Genomic DNA, 25,658 nt, shown 5'->3' on the forward strand with positions numbered 1-25,658 from the left:
GCGTTGTAGGTGGCAGGTGGCGGTTGTGTCTGTCCTGATATTGATTAATTACAATCATTAAGTGGTTAGAAAGTCACCTCACCTGGTGGAAGGGCTGGAATTTGCTGGCTGATTAAAATAAATCACAGTCAAAAAGCTGCAGGAGGCCGAGTGGCTAGAGAACAAACTTACCGCTGAAGAGGAAAGCCAACATTTTACAACGAGAGGCAACTGATTTTCATTTCACTTACTTTTATTATTGAAAAATACAGCACAAAAATACACAGAAAGAAAATATGATTAGAACACAGTGTGCACCTCAATGCAGTCTTCATACAGTATTAGTACACTGATTTCAAAGCTACTGGTAATATTGTTAATAGTAGTTAACATTAAAGTAATGAGCATGGAAGAGTAACAAGATCACTTCTTGTGGAGCGCTGTACACCTTACCAGCAGATCTTTACAAGGGCCACATCCTGGCTAGCAACAAGTGTTAATACAGCAGCTCACACATAAAAACACACCAAGAACAGGGCTGAAGCCCAACTGACAGATGTTTTTTCTGCTGTTCAGGAATAAATAGCACAAAATCCCACAAACAGGGGCCTCTTGGCACCGGCACTGCCACACCTGTCCCCACACACACACACACACACACGCGCAGCCAGCCAGGAAACATACCAAAGAGCATATACAGTGTGCTGAGTAGCTGCTGCGCCTGTTTTACACATAGATCATCAGGGTCACATCACATGTAGATATATAAACACGATATTCTTTGTTATATTCATTCAGTGTTGGTACTTCAACAAGCAACTTCTATATGGAACCAGAACCAATTCATTTTCTAAAAGAAAGTACATCAACTAAAGAAATGAATGTTACTGTAATTCAATTTAAAAACGACCAAAGAAATAAAGCTTAAAAAGGTAAAAACAGACACTTTTAGCTGAGGTCTGAGATCCTGTAATCAAAGACTAGATTCAATCGAGGTAAAAGCAACAAAGAATCAGTGTGGATTAAGGGCTGGTTCCTGGTATTCCTGGCAGAGCTGATGAAAATTCTCTGTCATACTCTTCAAATGGCTTTTATTTATAATGAGATGCCAGAGAAGCTGCCAGTGACTGGATTTCTCTCTAGCTCCCCCCCATTCGTTCCTGCACACTGCTGGTTAAGATGGCCGAATAAGGCCCCTCATGACACAGGCTGATTCTGGGGTTTGGAGATGTTGCCAATTGACAGTCATGGTGTGGAAACTAAAGCAGCTCCACCTATCAGCCTTATCTCAGGTGATGCTCCCAGTGTTGGTGTATGAGGAACCGAACAACTAAAAAATGAGACAGTCTGCCAAATAATGTTTTGCATGTGGTTGTCGGATAATTTTGCTTTATTGTACGCCTGAAAATTTAAATACTAAGTAAATGCCATAATAGCACTAAACCAGTAATAATCAATATGTTAGAGCAGATTTGCAGCAGCAGGAATAATTGTTGCTTTTCAGTTTTAAATGAAATTGTGTAAACACCATGCTATTTTTACCAGCCTATGCCTAGAGTGATGACTGCTACTGTTCCCAAGGCAGTGATAGCCATGAAGAATGATGCGTTTAAGAACAGAACACAGAGACAACTTCTACAGTTTCACTCGAGCAACAAGGCACGAAAGAATCTGATCCAGAAAAGGTCAACCAAAGGAACGAGTATAAGGCCAAAATAAAGGATAAAATAAGGCATCAGAGAACACTACATAAGCCCCAATCAGTTTCATGTCAGCCACAGGGAGAAGGTTAATCATGGTTTTGCATCCTTGTAGTGCAGCAACAAATATGCAGGATTACACACGCTGCACACCACTGAGATAAATCAGGGCTTCTCCTTTTGTCTCGCTAGTTTGGTGTGTGTGGATGTAAATGAGGAGGTCTACTTGTCCTGCTTGCCACGGAGGGCGGAGACCTTTATACAGCCAAACACAATCAAAGCTGATTGCTCAGTGAACCTTGTTGTCCAGCTGTCATCGTACTTGCCAATACAGGCTGTCTAAAAGCCTCAGGGTGGGGATGGAGAACGGAAACTGGTCCTTTTTAAGTCATCCAGCCAGTCCCGATGTGTGGAAGCCAAAACCAGCCCCTCCCCACCACCCAATCCTTACCCTTTAAGCCCCCCCACCTGAACTCAGAGCGGGAAAGTCAAATCACTCTATATAGGTCAGCTGTTGGTGCTCAGAGTTCTGAGAGTACTGAAGTGTTTCCAATCAGGAAAAACAAAAAACTGTTGCATGAAATTATATCCAATCAAAAAAAAGCCAGACCCTATTAAAACAGGACAGGTTATGGTACAGTTAAGCTAAGATTTTAAGAAAAGGAAACAACATATTTCCAAAGTCCCATTCATGTATATAACCTTCTGTTTATACACACATCCAGCTGTATGTTTCTACACATAAGCATGCATACAGCTGTGCAGGGTGCCAATGAAGGGGATGGGTCTGTTTTAAACATACAGTATATCTACAGCAAGAAAAATCAAAGTTAAAAACAAAACCAAAAACATGCATTGAGTTATGTACAACATAATTTGTATATTGACCATTCTGCTTTATATCCACACCAATTCATTTCCTGTGAGAAAATCCAGGACATAAAATGCATAAAAGTGTTTTTGTTTTGTATTTGATAAAAAGTTAATGTGCTCTAGTTCCAGTACATCACATTATCAACACAGCAAAGTCATGTCTTCATTAGAGGACCGTCCCATTTGAAAACAATAAAGGGCAAAAGGTGGTGCGAGTCACCTCTCCCTCCCCACCCACTGCTTAATATTTACTGGCTTTGTTCCAGGGTCCCTTCTTCAAAAGAAAACACGCTAGACGATTGAGCCGTCCCTGTTCTGGGCCGGGGTCATGACGGGGACGGCCCCCATGCGGCTGAGGTTAGGGCCAGCCATTCTGGGAACAGAAGGATGGGGCAGAGGGACTTGACTTGGAGGCCGATCATACTCTTCAGATGACGGGATCTTGTCGTACTGGGGCTTCAGGGCGTATTCGTGCAGGTTGGAAGGCGACATTGATCCTAGGGAGGAGCGCTGACTGCCGATGGTGAAGCTGCGCGCGCTCGAAATGCGACTCTTCGGAGGAGGGACGTCCTCTCTGTGACGACACACAGACAACAGCAGCAGAGTTAGGAAAAAGGACTGGATATTCACAGTTATGAGTTTACTCAAACTATCAAGTTGGACAAAATCAATGCTGAAACTACATTTAGAATTTGCTATAAAGCATTCTGTAGTGAGTCCAAAGACATGCCTGTTAGGTTAATTGGTCTCTCTAAATTGCCCTTAGGTGTATGAATGAATGAGTGTGTGCGTGGTTGTTTGTGTGTTGCCCTGCGATGGACTGGCGACCTGTCCAGGGTGTACCCTGCCTCTTGCCCAGAGACAGCTGGAGATAGGCACCAGCTCCCCCGCGACCCACTATGGAATAAGCGGTAGAAAATGACTGACTGACTGACTGGCATTCTGTAGTTTGATTGTGCAAAGGTATAAAACTCTGGAGGGTTTCTCCACGTTTAAGGTCAAAACTCTATACTTTCCCTAGGTCCTCAATCCATTTTAGCCCATTCTTAAAGTACTAATACCAACATGAATGTATGGCAGAATCATGGGTCCATCAATCACAGCAAATCATCCTGAAGCAGGAAAGCATCTCCAGATTATCACACCATCATAATCATGTTGGACTGTCTTTATGATGGATTTTTTCTGTTTTACTGAAAGGTGTGTGTCCCGTTGCATCTGGGACACACACCTACTGAAAAGGTCTATCATGAACCTTGACCCTAACTGAGGCCTGTAGAGCTGAAGATGTTGCTCTGGGCTGTTCTCTAACCTCCTGGATGGGTTGTAAATGCAGTCTTGGAGTAATTCTGGTGAGTTGGCCACTGCTGGGAAGGTCTAACATTGTTCCATGTTTTCTCCATTTGTGGTTCACTGTGGATGTCAGTGACCTTGTTCTCAAATTGTTCTTGAACGTCCTGAAATCAGGGCGTGGTGTGATGCTTTTTGACATCTTTTAGCCTACTTCATGGTGTCAGAGAGGCTCTATTTAAGTGGTTTCTTGAATTTACATTTAGGCAGTAAACAGGTCTGGGTCTGTCTGGTAAAACTGAACCAAAATAGAGTGGTTAATTTAACAAGGGGGTAAATACTTTTCACATAGGACAAGGTTAGTGGGAAAGATTTTTTCCCCTTAAGTGACATCATCATTTGAAAACTGCTTTTGTGTGTGTGTGTGTATATATATATATACACACACACACAACATGCTAAAGTTGTGCTTCAACTCATTTTGTTTCTTAGAATTTCTAAATAAGAGGTTTCCATTAACGTAGAAAAATTTAATATTAACAATATTTTATTCATATAATTATGGTGATTTAGTTGACTGACAATTAAGCTTATAGCCAATTGAAATTGTGTTGGTTTTACTTAAACAGAAACAATATATCAACCTAAATATCTGTAAACTTGAACGTACTTGAACGTACTTGAACAAGTCCTGCGAGCATATTCTTACCTAATTTTTAGAGGTTTTTTGAAGTATTTTTGTTTAGAGTGCAGGAACCCTGTAACAGAGTCTTTAGGAGTCATTTCAAGAGCAAAACATGGTTCGACTCAATAAGAAGGGACAAATAATTGGACTGGGCAAACCTGACTGATGGAGCCGTGTCTGCACTGCTAAGTCACAAAGACTGTGTAATTGCCTGCAGCGATGGAGCACAGCATCCAAATACAACTATGGCCTCTACTCCCTCTGCCACCATATTAACAACTAATAAGCAGCAATAATCCAGTTAAATGCTCAATCAAACAGAGCCTCAGGGGCCACAGCTTGTTTAGTCCATAGCATCGTGCAGTAACATGTCAGCAAATGTGTGTAAGACACAGGACCAGAGGTCTAATCCTCTTTGTCCTACACTGTGAGCAGTGTCACATTGTGGTCCCAGATTCAGGCAACAGCAGAGTGATAGCAGGCGCAGTGGTTGTGGAGAGCCTATGGGGTGGATGGAGACGTGGACAGCTAGAGGAGGAGAGGTTGATCTGTGGTGGGGGTGGCTGGGTGGGTGGCAGCCAGAGGCAGACACAGGATCCACAGAGCAAACAAAGCTTTCAAACTGATTACCACAGCTGTTTATTTGAGGAAGGGAGAAAAAAGAAAAACGCTGATGGAGAAAAATCCTTTTTCATGGCTGTTGGAGATCTGCTGGTGGCTTTGTGTGTTCGTTCGTGGCCAAGTATGCATTCATCTGATACAAGCACAGATTAAACTTTAAGTAGGACTGAAATATACAGTGCCTTTAAAAACCATTCATAACACCTGGACATTTTTCACATTTGTTATTAAAAGCCAAGAACTTCAGTGGATTTCATGTAAGACCAACACCATGTTGTGTGTAATTGTGAAGTGGAAGGGAAACAGTACATGGTTTTCATAGCTTTTTACTAATAAAAATCCCTTTGTCCTGATAATCCTAAATAAAATCAAGTGTGACCAATTGGCTTCAGAAGTCATCAAACTAGCAAACAGACTCTGACTGTGTGTTATTTCATTGTAACTTCAGCTGTTCTGTGAAGGCCTCAGTGGTTTGTCAGTGAACAAACAGCGTCATGAAGACCAAGGAGCACAGCAGACAGGTCACAGAGAAAGTATAGGAAAAGTATAGAGCACAGTTAGATTTGAAAACAATATCCCAACCTCTAACATAGCTCTGTTCATTCCATCATCTGAAAATGGAGAGAATACCGCATAGCTGAAAATCTATTAAGAAATGGCCATCCTCCTAAAATGACAGATCAGACAAGAGCGAATAATCCAAAAAGCAAGAGGCCCCTGGTGACTCTGGAGGAGCTGCAGAGATAAAGAAGCTCAGGTGGGAGGAACAGTTGTCATGACAACTATTAGTCATGGACTAATCTGGCCTTTATGATAGAGTGGCAAGAAGACAGTCATTGTTAAAAGAAAGCTATAAGAATCCCCCTTAGAATTCATGTAGGGGACACAGCAAGCCTGTGGAAAAAGGCGTCCTGGTCAGATGAGATCCAAATGAAACCTATTGGTGTACATGCAAAATGCTACGTTCAGAAGAAAACTAACACTAAATATAACCCTAAACACACCATCGGCACTGTGAAACATGTTGATGGAAGAGGCATGCTTTTCTATGGCAGATACAGGGAAGCTGGTCTGATGGACGAAGTTAAATACAGGATCATCCTGTTAGAGGCTGCAAAAGACTTGAGACTGGGGCAGAGGTTCTACGAGCCACATTGATTGACGTTTGGTTGGCATACCTGATCTCATTGCAGATTTCCTTCTCATACTTCTTGCGTTTGCGACTACGGCAGAAGCAGAAGAGGATGATGGCGAGAAGGATCAGGATCAAGAGTACAGCTATAATGGATCCTGCGATGATGCCTGCAGTGTTACGTGCTGGATGACACAAAGAAGAAGAGTTTAGTAAGTCTAAGACATGGAATTTGGAACCAATTGTTAAGGTTAAATACTGGAAGTACACAGTTAGAAACACAGAATTTATATCTGACTAGAAAGAAAGTGCACTATCATGTTATTAAAAAAGTCACTGAACTGATAAACCTTTTACGTCATTAAAAGACAAATCCTTCATAACGAAGCTAAAAATACCCGGGGCAGCTACATCAGGCTGAACACCACTTTAAACAATGTATGAAGGTACTTGCAAGTCTTCAGCTTCTGCAACATTTTGTCATTACAAGCACAAACTTCAACTAGTTTATTGGGTGTTTATGAGACAGACCAACAGCAAGAGGTGCAGTGCAGAAGAAAGCCCATTCAAGATTTTAAATACTATGGTATCAAAAATCTGAAAAGTGTGGCATACATTCCTATTTAGGCCCATTTACTCTGATATCCCCTGACCCGGCCGGAGCAAGACGGACCGGAATGGAACAGAAAATTGCCGGCGGTGTTGGTCTTTTGAAACAAAGTAAATTTTAAGGTTTCATGATATTTAAATCTCTCTGATTTTGGTTAGTGTAAGTGTGTAAATAAGAATTAACACAATGCACGTGTTAAAAAAAACAACCACTTTATTCTGAAGTTGTGGCGGCTTTTATTTTAGCGGAAACCCTGCTAAATACAACCCAGTGCAAGTAATACCTTCAGAAGCCTTATAATTAGTAAAGATAGTCCTCTTGTGTGCAATTTATTTGTAAAAAATAAGGAAAAGAAAAACCATTTAATTTTGTCCTTCCACTTTATAACTCTGCACTACTTTATTTTGGTCTATCATACACCATGCTATGAAAACTTGTTTCTCCTCTTAAACAATTCTGGTTCTCTCTTTATGTTATATGAATCGTATCAGATCAAAGAAATGTTAATACCAGACAGAGATAACCAGAGTAAATACAAAGTTTTTATATTATGTTTTGATTTATTACAGGTAAAACCTAGTAGACCTAACCTAGTCTAATGTAAATATATAACTGTCCCCCTTGGTAGATCATGATTTAACTGCAATCAACCAAAACCGCTGCTAAACAAACAAAACAATTACAAAAACATATATTGACGATTCCAGAACTTTTGTTAATATTCTGCAGACTGATGAGATAGAAGTTAAACACGTGTCCCGTTACATTTCATCAGATGTAGAACTACAGAATTTGAAAAAAGAACATCATCCATGGTGGTGGTAGTGTGATGCTCTTGGACTACTTGCTGTAACTGATGGAACCATGAAATCTGCTCTACAACAGAAAATCCTTAAGGCAAATGTCCAGTGATCACTTTGTGAACCTTAGCCCAAGCTCTCTTGGTTTACACAGTAGCACAATGATCCAAAGCACACCAACAAGGCCACCTCTGCATGGCTCAAAAAACGGGACACTTTAGTGTGGCCTAGTCAAAGCCTGGATCTGGATCAGATTGAGATGCTGTGTCATGACGTTAAACAGGCTGTTCATTCTGTGGATGAATCAAAAGAATTCTGCAAAGAAGAGTAGGCCAACATTCTTCCAGTGATGTAAAAGACTTTTTTCCAGATGTTGGAAACGCTAAGGTGGAAGTTGTTGTCGCTTTAGAGGCAAATCATTTGTTTGATGAGCTAAAAGATTTAATTGTGACTAAACAGCAAAAACAAAAGAAATCTGGAAAGGAGCAAATACTTTTGTACTGCATCGTATTATCCCAATAAAATGTACACGGCTTTGTGGTTGTAATGTGACAAAATGCAAAAAAGCTGAAGGGGTGTGAATACTTCACTAAGCCACTGAACATTATGTTTGCAGGCAACCTACGTGGTGTCACTTGGAGATGGAGGATGCACTCTTCTGAGCCAACACGGTTGCTGGCAACGCAGCGATATGTACCAGATGCACTGGCAGATACATTTCTCACATTTATGGTACCTTCCACAGGGTCTGAGCAAGAGCAAAACAATGAAAAGGTTACAGGCTTAAGCCCAAACAGAGCAGTGACTGAATGGTTTCTGAAAATGTGAATTACCCAACACAGCAGAAGCAGGCAGCAGCTTGTTGTCAGTGGTTTTCTCCCATTTGTATTGCATAGGCTTGGTTCCCTCAGTAGTTGTGCATCTCAGCACAATGTTTTTGCCTTCTTCTGTGGTACCTTCGGTGAAACACCTTGGTTTTGATGGCCGCACTGCAGAAAAAAAAACAAAAAACAAACCCCAAAAAAAGAAAAACAGGTGAAAACATGAAACACAGCTTAGAATTAAACAGTCTATTTCTCTGTTTTACACGCTGTGTGCGAGATGTGTGTGAATGAGCTTCGTGCAGTTTGAAATTCAGCTCCCCTTCTTGCTCAAACAGTAGACATCAGCAAAATGAAAGCAGTAATCAGAGTAATTGATACAGCTGCTGTCATTACAGGAGCTGTCACTCAGGATAATCATGGCGAACAAGGGAGCTGTGTACGTTTGGACCAAAACACACGTGAATACAGCACTCAGCAGAAACGATAGAGAATATCCTTCCTGTGTGAAATCAGTGCCAAAGAATGTGTGCAAACACGGCTCAGTCGGTCAGTGTAGCCAGGATAGGAGATTAGGGAATTCTAAAGCAAACACGGCTCCAAATTAAAACCAGGCCGGCTCCAGTGAAGGCCAGGCACACAGTGAGCCAGGCGAGGAGGTACGTGGGGCAGCAAAGCAAAGAAAGGGACTCTGATGGCTGATGTTTGGACAGAGACTAAAGTCTGTGCTTGATGACCACAGGCAGAAAACGGACATCGGGAGCGGTAATGGCTTCAGGGACAACAGAACCCAGTGCAGCAGTTGGGCTGTTCAGAGTGGAGCCAGGTGCCTATCAGAAGGGGCCAGCTTAGCAGACATAAGCATAAGGATTAACAACACACTGACAGCACTGAGTGCTCTTATAATTCTAATAAACACAACTGGGGAAAGGACACAGGGTGACAGGGAGAGCGGCAGTTGAAAAATTAGGTGAGCAGCAATGGACAGATGGTGATGGGGGCCAAAGCTATGGGGCTCCTCACTCAGCGCTCTGCTGTGTGGAGCCGTTGTGTTCCACCTACGCATGTATTCACGCATCACGCAGTAAATGTCAGGGAGCTATGACATTTTGAACGGATCTTTTAAAGGTGAAAGTCAACCCAACACAACTAAGGGCCACAGCACGCAGTTCCTTATATCCGGTCGGCTGTCTGAGGATTAGATTTATTCGTTTGGGAGGTGAGGTCAAAGAAGAAGGTGACAGAGTCTGCAGCAGCAGGTTGTGAGGGGCAGAGTGACACAGGCGGCCTAGCTCTGTGAAAATAATGCTGGGAAATGTAGGAGCTACACAGTAAGATCAAAGATGATGAACCTGTAGGAGGCATTGTTGCTGAGGAACACACAGTGACAAACAGTGATGACTGAAGAGTAAAGTGAAATGTGAGGCACTAATGGGTGAAAGAGGCAGAATGAATGAGACTAGCTTGTGAGCTCTGCAGTGAGATCTGGTTTGTAATGAGAATTGCCTTGGCTTAGACACAGCTTAACGGCTGGCTGGCTGTTCAGAACAGAGGTAGTCACAATCTGTTTTAGGAGCTGCTGACATGCAGTGGTAACCTGCCGGTGGAAGCTCTCCTCCTGTTAACTTCAAAGTCCTGCAGCAACCAGAGGACAACACACAACAGGAAACAGTGCCCCCTGTACCTGGACACTGTGTGTTCACATGCATGTGGCAGCCCCTCAGATGAGCAACAGTAGCATCAAATGAACTTGAGGCATGATTATCTTTGTGTACACTTATGCATGCGCAACTGCTCTCAACTTAGGGGACACCAACCTTGTGACAAGATCAAGCTCAAGGTAAAATGCAGAGCAGGCAACTTGTCCCCACCTCTCCTCGTCACTGTTTCTTTGTTCAGGGGACCGCTGCCCCTGGGGTCGACAGCCAGTAGTAGCCTGTATGCTGTCAGGGCCTTGAGCAATCACCCATTTCTAAGCGGACGCACGGTTGTGCAGCACAACAGCCTCAAGCATAAAGTTGCCTTTTTTAGTTTAATTTACAGTAGTTTTATTTGAATATGCTGGGTTTTTCCTCTATTTGAGTATTTTTACATGCTCTGAACAATGAAAAGAGGGGGTTGCATTTTTTGGTGTTACATAAATGGGTCCATCTTAAAAAATTTGAATATTGTGAAAAACTTTCTGTATAGTTTTTGTCACTCATTTCAGAAAGTGAAACTTTATATAGATTCTTAATTTTGCCTTAATTTTATGTAATTATGATGATCATTACAGAGAATGAAAACCCAAAATCTTGTCTCAGAAAATTTGAATATTACATAAGACCAATAAAAAGGATATTTTAAACAGAAACGTCAGGCTTCTGAAAAGTATGTTAATTTCTATGCACTCAATCCTTGGTTAGGCTCCTTTAGCATGAATAACTGCATCAATGCAGCGTAGCAAGGAGGAGATCAGCCTGTGGTTCTGCTGAGGTGTAATGGAAGCCCAGGTTGCTTTGATACCAGCCTTCAGGTCATCTTCATTGTTGGGTCTGGTGTCTCTCATCTTCATCTTGACAGTACTCCATAGATTCTCTTTGGGGTTCAGGTCCGGCCAGTTTGCTGGCCAATCAAGCCTAGTAACACCATGGTCATTAAACCAGCTTTTGGTACCTTTGGCAGTGTGGGTCAGTACCAAGTCCTACTGGAAAATGAAATCAGCATCTCCAAAAAGCTTCTTAGCAGAAGGAAGCATGAAGCGCTCTAAAATGTCCTGGTAGATGGCTGCACTGACTGTGGACTTCAGAAAACCCAGTGGACCAACACCAGAAGATGACATGGCACCGCAAAACATCACTGATTTTGGAAACTACATACTGGACTTCAAGCAATGTGGATTCTGTACTTCTCCACTCTTCCTTCAGACTTTGGGACCTTGGTTTCTAAATGAAATGCAAACTTTACTTTCATCTGTAAACAGGACTTTGGACCAATGAGTAATCAACCAGTTTGTTTTCTCCTCAGCCCAGATAAAACGTTTAATTGTCTCTGGTTCAGGAGTGCTTTGACACATGGAATGCAGTATTTGTATCCCATGTGTGGGATTCAACATTTAACACTGCAGTGGGAAAAACCAAAACTAACAACAATCTGTTGTGCAGCAGAACTGAAGAGGCCTTCCACACATTGTAGTGATGTAAAGTGAACCAGTCTGTGTTATTCTGGACGTTTTTCCAGATGATAGAACCAGATTTTACGTTCCATGATTCCTATACCTTTTTAAATTAAATTCACCTGGGGATAACAACATGTGATCATTGTTAAAGACAGGAAGAATGACAAGATTAGCAGTTAATATGGATATTAAGGTGGATAATTTAGGACTGAAATCCTGAATCTACGTTTAAAACTAAAAGTACGAAACAATGTTTTTCTGAAGTTTTAGTGTTGTGTTGACAGAGTATACTAATGAAGATTTCTTGTCCGGCTGACAACAACACTCTTTAAAAACTAAACTAGTGAATTTATTGTGTTATCTACGCACCTACTTCTCCATCTTGCTGTGTGTGTGAACTCGCAGACCTGTTTGTGCTGTAAGTGTCTAATTTTCAAACAACTGGAAGTGGTATAGCTAAGAAAAAACATGAAGTGTAGGGGAAAAAAACACCATAAAGACAACCTAAATCAGCAGTCTTGTTTAAAGAGGTTAAATCAAACAGGCTTGTGTACTAACAACAGCTCATAAAGTATCCAAGTTTTCCATGTTGCTTCTGTTCGCGCCAGCCTTTATATGCCTATGCGCCATAAAATGCTGTGTAAATGGTTTTTGAGTCAGATGTCTCAGCCACAATAAAGGCTGAGATCACTTGTTGACATTCACCTCAGTCATTAAAATAGTGCTTAGTGCCACAACAACCTCTGACAAACCTGTTTGTGTGCTTGGCAATCCCTTTTTAACAAGCATTGTATTAAGAGGAACAGCAACCATCAACTTTCATGTGGAGGAAGTTTCTAATAGCTGAAGATTCCATAACAGCGGCTTGCGTTGCAACAGGGACTATTGTTTCATGTGTTGGCTGTTTGTCCCATATGCAAATGGCGGGCGAGTTTCAGGAGGCGACTCACTTTTGACATCATTTAACTGATGTGATCAGTGATCAGCGAGGCCGCAGTGTGTGTTTGCCTTGGGACTGAATCATCTGACTTATACAACTATGATGTGTCATCCAGTTCCCTCTGTGGGAAAAAAAACTGAGTGCATAGTCTTTACCTCTTATTGGCTACGCAATGAAAACACAATCATTCTGTACACTGTATATTTATGTATTTCAAGCAGAAAAGTGCATATTAAGATTTTTTTAATCAAATGTTTTTGATTTTCATACAAAGGGAGATCTTACTCGTACTCGTCGTCTTCCGCTTATCCGGGACCGGGTCGCGGGGGCAGCAGACTCAGCAGAGACGCCCAGACGTCCCTCTCTCCAGACACCTCCTCCAGGGGGAGCCCAAGGCGTTCCCAGGCCAGCCGAGAGACATAGTCCCTCCAGCGTGTCCTTGGCTGTCCCCTGGGCTTCCTCCCGGTGGGACGTGCCTGGAACACCTCCCGAGGAAGGCGTCCAGGAGGCATCCGGTATAGATGCCCGAGCCACCTCAACTGGCTCCTCTCGATGTGGAAGAGCAGCGGCTCTACTCCGAGCCCCTCCCGGATGGCCGAGCTCCTCATCCTATCTCTAAGGGAGTGCCCGGCCACCCTACGGAGGAAGCTCATTTCAGCCGCTTGTATCCGGGATCTCGTTCTTTGGGTCATGACCCAAAGTTCATGGCCATAGTTGAGGGTAGGAACATAGACCGACCGGTAAATCGAGAGCTTCGCTTTTCGGCTCAGCTCTCTCTTCACCACAACGGACCGGCACCTCGAAGTACTCCTTCCACCGCCCGATAATGTCCTCAGTCGAGGTCAGCAGTCTCCCGCCCCCACTATAAACAGTGTTGGCAAAGCACTGCTTCCCCCTCCTGAGGCGCCGGACGGTTTGCAAAAGTCACTTCGAGGCCAACCGGTAGTCCTTCTCCATGGCCTCACCAAACTCCTCCCAGGCCCGAGTTTTTGCCTCTGCCACAGCCCGGGCCGCAGCACACTTGGCCTCACAGTACCCGTCAGCCGCCTCAGGAGTCCCACAAGCCAACCACAGCCGATAGGACTCCTTCTTTAGCTTGACAGCATCCCTTACTGCCGGTGTCCACCACCGGATTCGGGGATTGCTGCCGCGACAGGCACCGCAGACCTTACGGCCGCAGCTACGGGCAGCAGCATCGACAATAGATGCGGAGAACATGGTCCACTCGGACTCTATGTCTCCAACATCCCCCGGGATCTGGTCAAAGCTCTCCCGGAGGTGGGAGTTGAATACATCCCTGGCCGAGGGCTCTGCCAGGCGTTCCCAGCAGACCCTCACTATGCGTTGGGCCTGCCAAGTCTGTCCAGCTTTCTCCTCCTCCAGCAGATCCAACTCACCACCAGGTGGTGATCAGTGGACAGCTCAGCCCCTCTCTTCACCCGAGTGTCCAAAACATGCGGCCGAAGGTCTGATGATACGACAACAAAGTCGATCATCGACCTCCTGCCTAGGGTGTCCTGGTGCCAGGTCCACTGATGGACACCCTTATGTTTGAACATGGTGTTCGTTATGGACAATCCGTGACTAGCACAGAAGTCCAATAACAAAACACCACTTGGATTCAGATCGGGGAGGCCATTCCTCCGGATCACGCCTCTCCAGGTGTCAATGTCGTTCCCCACGTGGGCGTTGAAGTCCCCCAGCAGAATAATGGAGTCCACGGGAGGGGCACTATCCAGCACCCCCGACAGGGACGCTAAGAAGGCCGGGTACTCTGCACTACCACTCGGCCCGTAGGCTGAAATTATAGTCAGAGACCTGTCCCCAACCCGAAGGCGCAGGGATACGACCCTCTCATCCACTGGGGTAAACCCCAAAACGAGATGGCTGAGCTGGGGGGCAACAAGCAAACCCACACCAGCCCGCTGCCTCTCCCCGTGGGCCACTCCAGAGTAGAAGAGAGTCCAACCCTTCTCAAGGAGATGGGTTCCAGAGCCCACGCTGTGCGTGGAGGCGAGCCCGACTATTTCTAGTCGATATCTCTCGACCTCCCACACAAGCTCAGGCTCCCCCCCCCCCCAGTGAGTTGACATTCCACATCCCTAGAGCCAGCCTAAGCATCCGGGGATTGGGCCACTGAGGTCTCCACCTTCATCCGCCACCCAATCCTCTTTGCACCGGTCCCTCACGGTTCCCCCTGCAGGTGGTGGGCCCACTGGGGGATGGCCTCGCGTCTCTCGTTCGGGCTTGGCCCGGCCGGGTCCCGCGAGGAGCAACCGGCCACAAGGAGCTCTCCGACGAGTCCCGACCCCGGGCCTGGCTCCAGGGTGGGACCCCGGCTCCGCCGTACCAGGCGATGTCACGTGCCTCGATATTTTGTTCTTCATGAGGGATTCTTGAACCACTCTTTGTCTGACCCATCACCTAGAGCCTGTTTGCCATGGGAGACCCTACCAGGGGCATTTAGGCCCCAGAGAACATAGCCTCTAGGATCATTTGAGCACTCAAACCCCTCCACCACGTTAAGGTGGCGGTTCGAGGGAGATCTTTATATGTTGAAATAATGAATGTCATTAACTGGGGTCTGTTTGCTATAAATCCCATGTATAAAGAGATTAACAGTAACTATGTTTACATCTGCAAATTTTCTTGATAAGATTTAAATATGTTTAGATTGAAAAAAACAATATATAAATCCATATACACTGTTTGTATGAGCGCAAAATCAAATAATCCAATCATAATGTGTGTTTACATCATGGGTCGCGTTAACTGAATATTTTCCAATATTGTCTTTTTTTTTAACTTAGTGGTAAATTAGAATATTAATTAGCCGTTTTCTCACTTGAAGCATGACTTAAGCTTTATTTGGAAAATTGCTATGGCAGCTGAGTGTCTGCAGTTTCAGTGAAAAGCCCAAGAAGGGGCGCCATTCAGGTCCATGTGGACCAAGAGGAAGTTGTTAAGACTGTGGGTTCCAGCCACAGCAGGTGATCTGTTCATATTTTAAGTGCAATTGTTTCAACTGATTTGATCTTCAGATCATTGTACAAAGAAGGATTCTTCATAAAATGAAGAACATTATGGAGAACCCTGAGCATCCTCTTCATGAGACTGTCGTACAACAACAGATTATCTTCAGAGGCGTCTTCATATCTGCTGTAAGACAGACCACTACAGGAGGTCCTTCCTGCCCACAGCCATCAGCATCTACAACGGCTCTTTGAAGAAACCTGAATAATCTGAGCCACAACACCATTAAATTTCCCTTTGGGATTAATAAAGTATTTTTGAATTTGAACTGATTTTGAATTTCATTACTTATATGTAGTTACTGGGACCACAGCCAGTGTGTTCATCTGGGCGATGTGGATTCTCTGTTCAGCTTGTTCAGACTGAATGTTAATTAAAATAAATGAAAATAAATGCTATTTATCATCATTTAAAAAAATAAAGTGATGGTTTCAAATTGATTATGACAGGATTTGTTTTGACCCTGTCAGTCAAAATGACAGACAATGAAAAAGTAGCACAACCATTCATTCAGAATCGAAGCACTTTGACATGCAGAGTTGTCAGATTTCCCAAAAACATCAGATAACAAAGTTTTAGTTCTGCCTTTGCTGAAAAAAAAACAACAAATGTGGAAGTGTGCTGGTTCCAAGTGTTCAAAGCGCCCAGAATGGACCCGTTATTCCGATCGGCCCTTTATTCCGAGTACTTCTGTCCACGTAAACATGCCATTTGTTTAGTTAATTATTTGTTTATTTAAAACGTCATATCGTCATAGCAACATTCACATAATGGATTAAGTAGGCTAATATTCAGCTTCTGGAATGCCCGAGACCTCAACTCTAATGAAACTGCTATTACTGCACGCACTACATTTGAAAGGCAAGAAAATCAACTAGTTTAAAGGAACTCCATCACTGTTGATAAGAAAAGCGATCAAATATGCAGGAAGAATTATGCCAGAAGCTTGCTGATGCAAACATCATTTGAAAATTCCACTTTCAATTAAAACCTGTTGTTTGTTGTGTTATTATTCCAACAGAAAAAAGATAAATCAAAAAATAGAATTAAATGAATAGGACATTCCTGCCCATGGTGAGTGTAACCGTGTGAGTTTCACAGTATTCAGTGGTTCGTATTGTTCTAGTGGTCAATCCACTCACCCATGACGATCAGCTGCATTTTCCTACTGCCAATCCCAGGAGCCTTCTTTACTTTACACTGATAGGTGCCCGAGTCTGTCGACTTCAGTCCAGTCAAGTTGATGGAGGCGTCACCGCTCTTCGGGTCGGGTGTGTTGAAGTGGACTCGACCTTTCATGGGCTCATAATAGTCCTCGTATACCCGGTCACCCGAGTACAGAATCACCTGGAGGCGGAAACGGAGAAAAGCACAATTAATAGTTGTAGGACTCCAACTCAACCATTTAGGAAGAGAAAAATCTGTCAACCGCTGTTGGACATCTTTATGAACCAAAGGCCTTGCTTACTGAAGCAGCCTGAAACAAATGGATCAATGGATCTTTGATACAGCCTTTTATCTTTAAAGTACACCTCAACCTGGCAGACTGTGCCATTTTGTCCTTTCTCTGCACAAGTAAAATTAAGGTGGAGCAAACAAAGTCACCACTGTAGAGCTAAATCAACACTTGCTGTGTCAACAAAGCACGCACGCACACGCACACACACACACATACACACACACACACACAGATCCTGTTGTCTTGCCTGGAAATAAAGGCCATGTGGAGCTAACAAGAATTCCCATAGCCAGAGAGGTAGGGTGAGGGTGATGGTAGAGGAAGAGAACATCACAATCAAAATAAGAGAAAGGAGAGCCAAGGAAATGCAAATAATGAATAGAGTTCTCATTCTCTTTTACAGGCATTGTCATATTCTTGCACATTTCCATGGAGACCGTGGAAACAAGGTTTTCTGTGCCACTATCAACACCAGAACAGCAACACCCCTGAGTGAAGAGCATGAGAGGAGAAACCTCAGATAGCAGCAGGAGGAGCAGGATAATAAATCCATTATAGAAGGCAGCACATTTAACAGATCAACAAAAGCATCAACAAAACAGTCACAAACAATACTCAGGTAATAATCAATACGTAAACATATATCTGTTTAGAGACTCATCTGCAGTGGAATCGGGAGCAACAGAGCAGCCTTTGTTTCCTCCAGCTGACAACTTCACACAGCAGAGCTGCAGACAGACAAGCAGCACCTGCTGAATACAGCAACACTGGCTGATGTTGACAACGCTGAGCTGCTTTCAGCAGGATCAAACGAACTGTGTGTGTGTGTGTGTGTGTTCTGTATGACCGATAAAATAAAGAGTTTTCCTTCAGAACAACTCTGGGATCCCTATTATCTGCCTGTGTCCTCTCAGTAAGGAGCTTATTGTGTCACTCACTTATCTGGCTTCTTAACTCTTCTTAACTTTCATTTTATTTTTCTAAAGAATGGAAAGTAATCACTTACAAAGCCAGACGTTCTGAAGAGTCCAAGTTGGGATGCAACACATATAAGTGACACAAAGTTTCCTGGAACAGTGCAGTGATGAAAGAGCCGTGCAACTGATTTTTAGAAAGAGATCAATTAGACTGCAGACGAGAAACGAACGACTTTAAAACAAAGAACCGTGCAGGAAAGCATTTATTCTGGATTTGTGAATCATTCTAGTGAGAAACAGGGCTGGAGTGACAGTGAGTTTTAATGTAGTAACCACTAGGCTGTTACATGGTTTCATTTTCAAAATTCAATACTATTCTGCACAAGAGTGTGGATTTTTTTCTGGACACCAGAGTACAAAATATCAACTTTGACCTGCTTGAATAGTAATCAGCTTCCTACTCTAAATGCAGATGATTCAAAGAAACGCTTTGTGAATACTGGAACCTTTTCTCCATTTGTTACAGTTTTGTTAAACTAGAGAAGGAGTGCATTTAGCAGGAGCTGACGTCATTAGATATCAGGAGGGCTCAATGTTTTACCGCTTTGATTTGTTAACCTCTGTCTGTCATGGAACCTGCTTAGAAATTTTGGTAAAAAAACCCACACTTAAGATAAGCGTCTCCGTAGTTTGTAGGGAATATATAGAGTTATATCTTAGTATATCAGCAGATCAAAGATTTACAAAAACCAGGGATTTAAATATTTAGTTAAACTCATCTGTTTTACTAAACATTGGTTTTCCTCATAAGGCATCACTTTACTCTGCATTCTGGTACTGCTAGTAGATAACTGGTTTGAGTTCAAAATAATGTATTTCTCTTATTATTCTCTCCTTAAAATGATTACAGAATGTTATTTTTCTACGTGGGTACAAGTTAGAAATTACAATATTGACAATTAAGATGCTTTAATATACCAAGACTAGAGTCCAAAGTATAAAGGTAACAGCTCTTGCATGTGTCATCTTGTACAATTTCACCATTAAAGCAGGTATTCTATTAAAACTTCACACTACTCTCAGGGGAGGGAAGTGGATAACCGGTACCTTTACTGGGAATCACAAAACCAACAATAGAAAGGAAATGAAAGTGCCCCAAGGTGAGTCAGATGAGGTCTCTCTTGAGCTTAGCCCCTTCATGAGCAAACAGATGGGAGTGATTACACATACGAACACCTCAAGGTACCAAAACTGCACAGGAGCCTTGAGAGCCTGGGAAAAAAAACATAAAAAAGGGAAATGAGTAAGCAAGCGAGCAATGTCAGGGTCAGGACAGCAGAGCAATGTCGTCTGTGTGCTGCATTCATAACAGGTAGCGCAAAACAGCCAGTCAGCACGGCCCTTCCCTGTGAAAACACACCACTGCAGAGCAATTAGTTCAACTTTGGTTTCATCAGATACTCTTTAGATGACATCACTGTCATGTGACACGCCTGCTTAGGGAGTTAAAGGAAGAGATGGTGCTTATTTGAGAGGCAAAGCAGAGAGCCGTGTTACCTGTGTACTCCAAACAACCTGGTGAGCTCAGTGAGAGCAACATTACATTATCTCTCTCCCACTGAGGCTTTTCATTTCAATGAGTCAGGGTGAAGCTGCTGCAAGTCTGGTGGGAACATTCCTGCTTTGGATTGCAGACGGATTTCTATGTAAAAAACGACATGGCCACAGGCATGTGCAAACAATGCCATCTTCCCCAAAACCCTGTCTGGCTTTACAGCCAAACCCTTTACCTCTTCCACTACTTCCCATTGTAGAGACATCAGCCAACAAAAAACCCTGCTTTTGTACTGAAGGACCAAAGATCCAGAGCACCATAAGGTGAAGAAAAGCCTCTTTTTCTCTTACTCATTTCCAGACTTCACCTTCATGACTACCTTTTATAACAGTGGTCACTAGGCATGGGCCGCTATCGATGTATGTTAATTTTCTTAAGGAGTTACCATTTCAAAACCGCCAGCATTTTCCGTCATAGCCTTCCTGCGGTTTCAATTCCTTTTATGGGTTGCAAGACAAAGTGCTGGAGTAATGAGGGGTTGCTCCTCCTGTATAGAGCACATAACTCCACACCTCACCCACCGCTGCTTCCAGTCCCATGGATGACAACTATTACACTATTTGCTCCACTTCAAAAAAGTCAAATGAGACAATTTATATATTTCTGCTTGTGGAAAGCACAGACAGTCATGCTGTGGAATCTATATCAGTCAGCTTGTTAAACTCAACATTTTACTAAATGTTAGAATTATTAGAATATTGCTTACCATGTTGCATTATTTACTCAGTAGTGGGAATAATTGTTCTTGTTTTGGTTCAAATAAGACCCATTAGACTGAATTTTGTGAAAGTACCTACAAACCATGGTAACATCAGTTAATGTTATCATACCGTGAGAATCTCATACGGGGCCATGCCTGGTTGTCACCATGGTGGGAAAGATTCAGGACAGACCCTCCCTTCAGCCAATCAGCAGCCAGGCAGGGAGAGAAAAAATGCATCCCAGGCGTTTCTCTTTCTATCCAACAAAGCAACATGAATTAGCTATGCTTCACCACCCACACTGATATGTGGAATATGGAAGTGAACGGGGGCCTTTGCAGACCCTGCACTGAATGGACAATGAGTTATCTATTAAAGGTAACGCTGAGATGGGATTTCTGTTTGTAGCGACACAGTAAAAACAAGACAGCAAACTGGACTGACTGTCTCACAAATGGCCATACATCAGAATCAGAATCAGCTTTATTGCCAAGTTCGTACATACAAACAAGGAATTTGACTCCGGTACACTTTGCTCTATATAAAGTCTAGCCTGGATTTGCTCATCTTCAGTAACATAAATAAAGGGTCATTATGGTTTCTGAGCATCTGGGAGCCTCTGGCTATAATGTTTCATTCTCATTTCGTTGTCTGGCACAGCAGTTTTGGTCCAAGCAGGCTGGCCCAATGCTCCCTAACCCTGTCACATATATTAAAACAGCCACTTGGAATTAATGTGGCGCTAATTGCAAAGAATTTAGTCCGTGCATGACTTCATGTTGGTTAGGGGCTACAAGGACGTGTGTGAATATGAAGAGGAAATCTAATAGGTCAAGGAGAACAAATGTGTTCATTGAGAAATGTCGGAAATATTTTAATTCATTTAACTGCTTGAGAAAATATGGAACATGAAACCAAGCCACACAGATAAGAAATGATGTGAGAAACCAGCAGAAATGTGGAGTCCTCTCAAATTTTTCTCCAGCTGGACATAAAAATGATCCACGAAGCTCCATCTCAGAACTACCTGCTCAGTTTTAGTATCATTAAGATGAAGAATCTTAACAGTCCTGACTAGAAGAGATCAGGTCCAATCAGAAACCAGTAAACAGAGGAGGATTTAGCTCTCGTCAGTTAGAGCAGGGCTTGTTGGGCCAGCGGATGGAGAGGGCTGTGTGTTATTAACAGAGGTACCTAATGATGATGCACTGACCTATTTCTGACTAACAAGAATTAAAGCATTTTAGAAAAACAGCCACTAAAGCCATGGGACAGAGGGGAAGAGAAAGGCTCCAAGAGAGAGAAGAAAGGCCTTACTGAAGAGGACCCCACCCTTGGAGCAATCTACAACTTAACGCCATCTCCGTGCCCTATGAGTATGTCCTGCTTCTGCAGACTTGTCGAGTCCATTTTAAATGGATGAAAACCAACTTACTCTCCTGCAAAAGCAGTGTTATTTTCATCAGTCAGCGATGATATTTATCGTCTACCACCAAAGAAAATGGCAACAAAAACGTCCACATTAATATAGATATGAAGTGCCAAGTCTAGCATGATTGAAATAAATTAAAATTATTTATAAATTACAAAAAATAACGAAAAAGTTTTAACAAGGATAAAGAGAAAATGGGCTCAATCAGACATAAGGGCAACTCTAAAGGAAAAACAAACATTTCCATGTTTTTTATATATATTTATATATATATATATATATATATAAAATTGTATGTTTAGAAATGATAGTATTAATTAAATGTCATTCATTAAGCGATTACGTGTTGACCCAAATTTGAGTTATTTTCTAAAGACTCTTTAGATGAGATCTATTGTGAATTGGACTACATAATATATTAAATTGAATGAAATGTTCTTGAAATAGACAAGCAAAACTCATAGAGTAAGGTCTGAGCACTCCTGCCAGCTTATTTGACAGCAGCAGACACTTTATCTGACATGACTGTTTTAAACCGTAGACAGGACAGAGCCGACTGGAGGCGAACTCCACACTCTACTGGTGTTGTTGAAAATAAAGCCATATGAGTTAAGTACTCAAATTCAGTAATGCTCCACTTTTTAAGTGTGCCACTATTTTATAAACTATGAAAAATCAGCAAAAGTACAGACAGCAGAAAGATCAGGAGCGCTGCTAAAGACAGAAAAAGCTCAAAATAACTGATCACATACCACTTTGTCTTCTTTTTGGTTGTCAGCAGCCAGCAAACTCCATTCTATATCGAGCGGTCCAGAATCTTCTGGCCCCACGGTGAACTGGCAATCCAACTTCACACCCTGCCCGCTGGCCTTCTCCAGGGGTGTCACCTGAGTGGTTGTGATCTCTAAACCTGAGACCAGTGCTGGACAGAGGGGTACAAAGAACATTAAAATCAAGGCTGTAACATATATCACAACACAAACAGCGATACTTAACCTAAATCAGGAGCAAGACATGCTGGGATAGCGCACAGGAGTTTAACAGGCTACCATCTGCTTCATGGTATGTATTATGTCTTATGCAGTTACATATCACTTCTACTGTGCATATCGTAGTAAGATGGTATTGCATGGAGACTGCGCATCATATTACGTATCTCAGTATCATTGCAAACAGAGGTCCTATTATCACCACCTGTATTTATTAATGCTGTTATAAACGTGGCTTGGAATGCTTCACGGTATAATCAGTAGATCCCTGATCTACATCAGCAGCCCTGGAAAATGGAAATTAAACCCAAGTTTTAGGGCAAGATTTAATCACACCACCAGCTGATAATACAAGGCAGACAATGTTAAACTGAGTCGGAAATAACGTTTATGGATTAAATGGAAAATAATCAGCCATGAGTGCAGCTCTAAACAGTGCCTTGATCTACTTTAACTCTGACCAGTGATTTCAACATAAACAGCAGGAAGATAACAGACATGTCAGCGTTTGTGATTTTTATTCCAGTCTGACATGTTTTTATAGCTGCTTTCACTGTTTCTTGTTTAACATTTGGTGCCTCAAAAACTAAAGCAAATTCCGGAGTTTTAAACATGCAGCTCACTAGGTTTTGACTAGCTGCTGTTCTCCATGGACCTGGAAAATGGTTCTTTCCTTCGGTCCAGCATTGAACTACCAACCTACCAGGGAGCCTGTGCCAGGTTAGCAACGGTTTTCGGGACCACAGCCAGAATTTGGCAGAGTGGGAGGACGTTACACAAGAGGCCAGGAACACCGTTTCTACCAGTATTCAGGTTAACCCAACATTAATGTCTTTGGACTGAGGGAGAAACACCGAAGAGGAATGGCAAGAAAACGCACAAACTTTAAAGACAACAGAATGGTAACATTATTGGGGAAATTCTCATGAATAAAAAAATATACATTTTTGTTTATACAAAGAGAAAAATCGGCAATAAATTTGCTATTACCGATCCTTCTAGGTGATGGCAAGCATTAAGAAAGCTAGTTGTAAATCCTTTCCCACTAAAGTTTTAAAATATACTCAGAAAGCTGCTAAATGTTAAAACTTGTGAGACATGTCAGTAATAAAATAAGAGAGATGCATCAATCAGTACCACTGTTTAGTTTATTTGGAGGTCTGACCTAACAACATCATTTTTGATCAGCTTTAATTTTAATTATAATCTATAAGAAAGAGCTGCACGTTCGTTGATAGAATTATTAGTTTGAATTGATAAAATGAAAACGAAGGAATTTACCCCCATTAGATATAAAAACCTATGTTCCTAACATCTATCTGATTTCTAAAAACTGTAATCAACCTAAGATCATCATCTGATTCATTTATAGGTCGAAGATAGCAGTTCTTTGTTTTGAAACGTTCAGTAAATAGCGGAAAACAGGATTGTTTTCAGTGTTTCACCTACTTATTACGGGAAAATTGTCTGATTCCTTTACATATATGAATATAATAGAAACATTTTACTACTGAAGAACAATTCTGTTCCCTAGAAAACAAAAAAAGCTACATCTGCATGACACCTAGGTGATGAAAGGGTTGACTCTTGTTGGAAGGGACAATCAGGGTAACAGAAACAGGAAATATTGAATCTACACATGATTATGTTTACACAGGCAAACAAATGCTACTCAGACAATGGGAGATTAAGTCTGGCTGGGTTTATATTATAAGCAAGTAATCTACTAAACTTCAGTCAACCTCTCCATCAAGGAAAGGGAATGAGATGGAGAAAGACAGAGCTACAGGTCGAGCTCTGTTTGCTCCATTTCAGCTTCCAAACGTACCCAGCCTCTGAGCTTTGACACACGACCAAACGAGATATGCCACATGAATCTGTCACATCCACTGCAGCTGAAGCTTAGAGCCTGTAAGCATGTGACACGCTGGCGAAGCGCGAGCAAGGTCTCATTTTTCCGACTGCCTGAGCTGCAGCTGCTCGTTTGAGCCCGAAGATTCTGACAGACGCCCTTGACAGGAGAGGTCCATCGCCTTCAGCGTGCGCGAGGAAACGGGGAGTAAAATGGAAAAAACATATGTGTCTATCAATGTCAACACAGATATTCAGCTTGTCATCCGCATGAAAGAAAGCTGTGTCAATTCATCACGCACTTACGAGGAGCCGGGGCATTACTCACAGTTGTTTAGAAAACGGAGAAGAAGAAGAACGCATTAAGTTTACTGCAGTGATTGATTTTTGACAGGTAATAAAGGAGACTGTTTGGTGTATCTGTTAAATCAATGACAAACCCCCATGGTTCACAAACTATTTGTTTGGGTTACAGAGCCTCTAGATGTCTTCCTAAATCACGAAACTAAAGTCAGAAGAGCACTGCAGCTTTGAGCCCTCATCCATCAAAGCTCCTCTACTCCTAAATGGCAAGTTCTTTACAAACGTAATCATGCACCTTGACATTCTTCACATTGAGTCACGTTACAGCCACAAGCTTTGATGTATTTAATTGGGAAATTAATTGACAACACAGTACTGAGTAACTGTGAGGAGGAAAATAAAATGATTCATGTTTTTAACATTTATACAAATAAAAAATATAAAAACTATGATGTGTTTGTATTGAGCTCTCACCGAATCAATACCTTGTAGAATCACCCTTGATGTAATTATATCTGAAAGCCTGACGGAGTTTATCCCCTCCAGCTTTGTGCATGTAGAGATCAACATATTCATCCTTTCTTCTTTTCAACATGGCTCAACGTCTGTCAGATTGGATAGAGAGTGCCTGATCAGATTTAGGTCTGGGTTTTAACTAGGCCATTAAAACACACAAATATGCTTTGATCTAAACATTTCCACCATTGCTTGGGATGCATGTTCAGCGTCAACTCAACCAGCAAGTATAAA

The 25,658-nt window shown here is 42.4% G+C and overlaps 1 protein-coding gene across 1 annotated transcript in view; it reads right to left on the reverse strand.

Annotated features, from left to right (window-relative positions):
• Positions 1-214: 214 nt before the first annotated feature.
• The window catches only part of cxadr (CXADR Ig-like cell adhesion molecule), a 54,631-nt gene continuing 29,187 nt past the window's right edge, over positions 215-25,658 (reverse strand). The window contains exons 2-7 of the mRNA XM_047379683.1: positions 22,518-22,687; positions 16,784-16,988; positions 8,524-8,679; positions 8,316-8,438; positions 6,327-6,465; positions 215-3,126 (exon numbers count right to left, since the gene is read on the reverse strand). Coding sequence (XP_047235639.1) covers positions 2,844-3,126; positions 6,327-6,465; positions 8,316-8,438; positions 8,524-8,679; positions 16,784-16,988; positions 22,518-22,687 — 1,076 coding nt within the window. The 3' untranslated portion in view covers positions 215-2,843. The remainder of the gene's footprint in view (positions 3,127-6,326; positions 6,466-8,315; positions 8,439-8,523; positions 8,680-16,783; positions 16,989-22,517; positions 22,688-25,658) is intronic.

Source organism: Girardinichthys multiradiatus, chromosome 11 (genome assembly GCF_021462225.1).
Source record: "Girardinichthys multiradiatus isolate DD_20200921_A chromosome 11, DD_fGirMul_XY1, whole genome shotgun sequence".
Classification (NCBI taxonomy): domain Eukaryota; kingdom Metazoa; phylum Chordata; class Actinopteri; order Cyprinodontiformes; family Goodeidae; genus Girardinichthys; species Girardinichthys multiradiatus.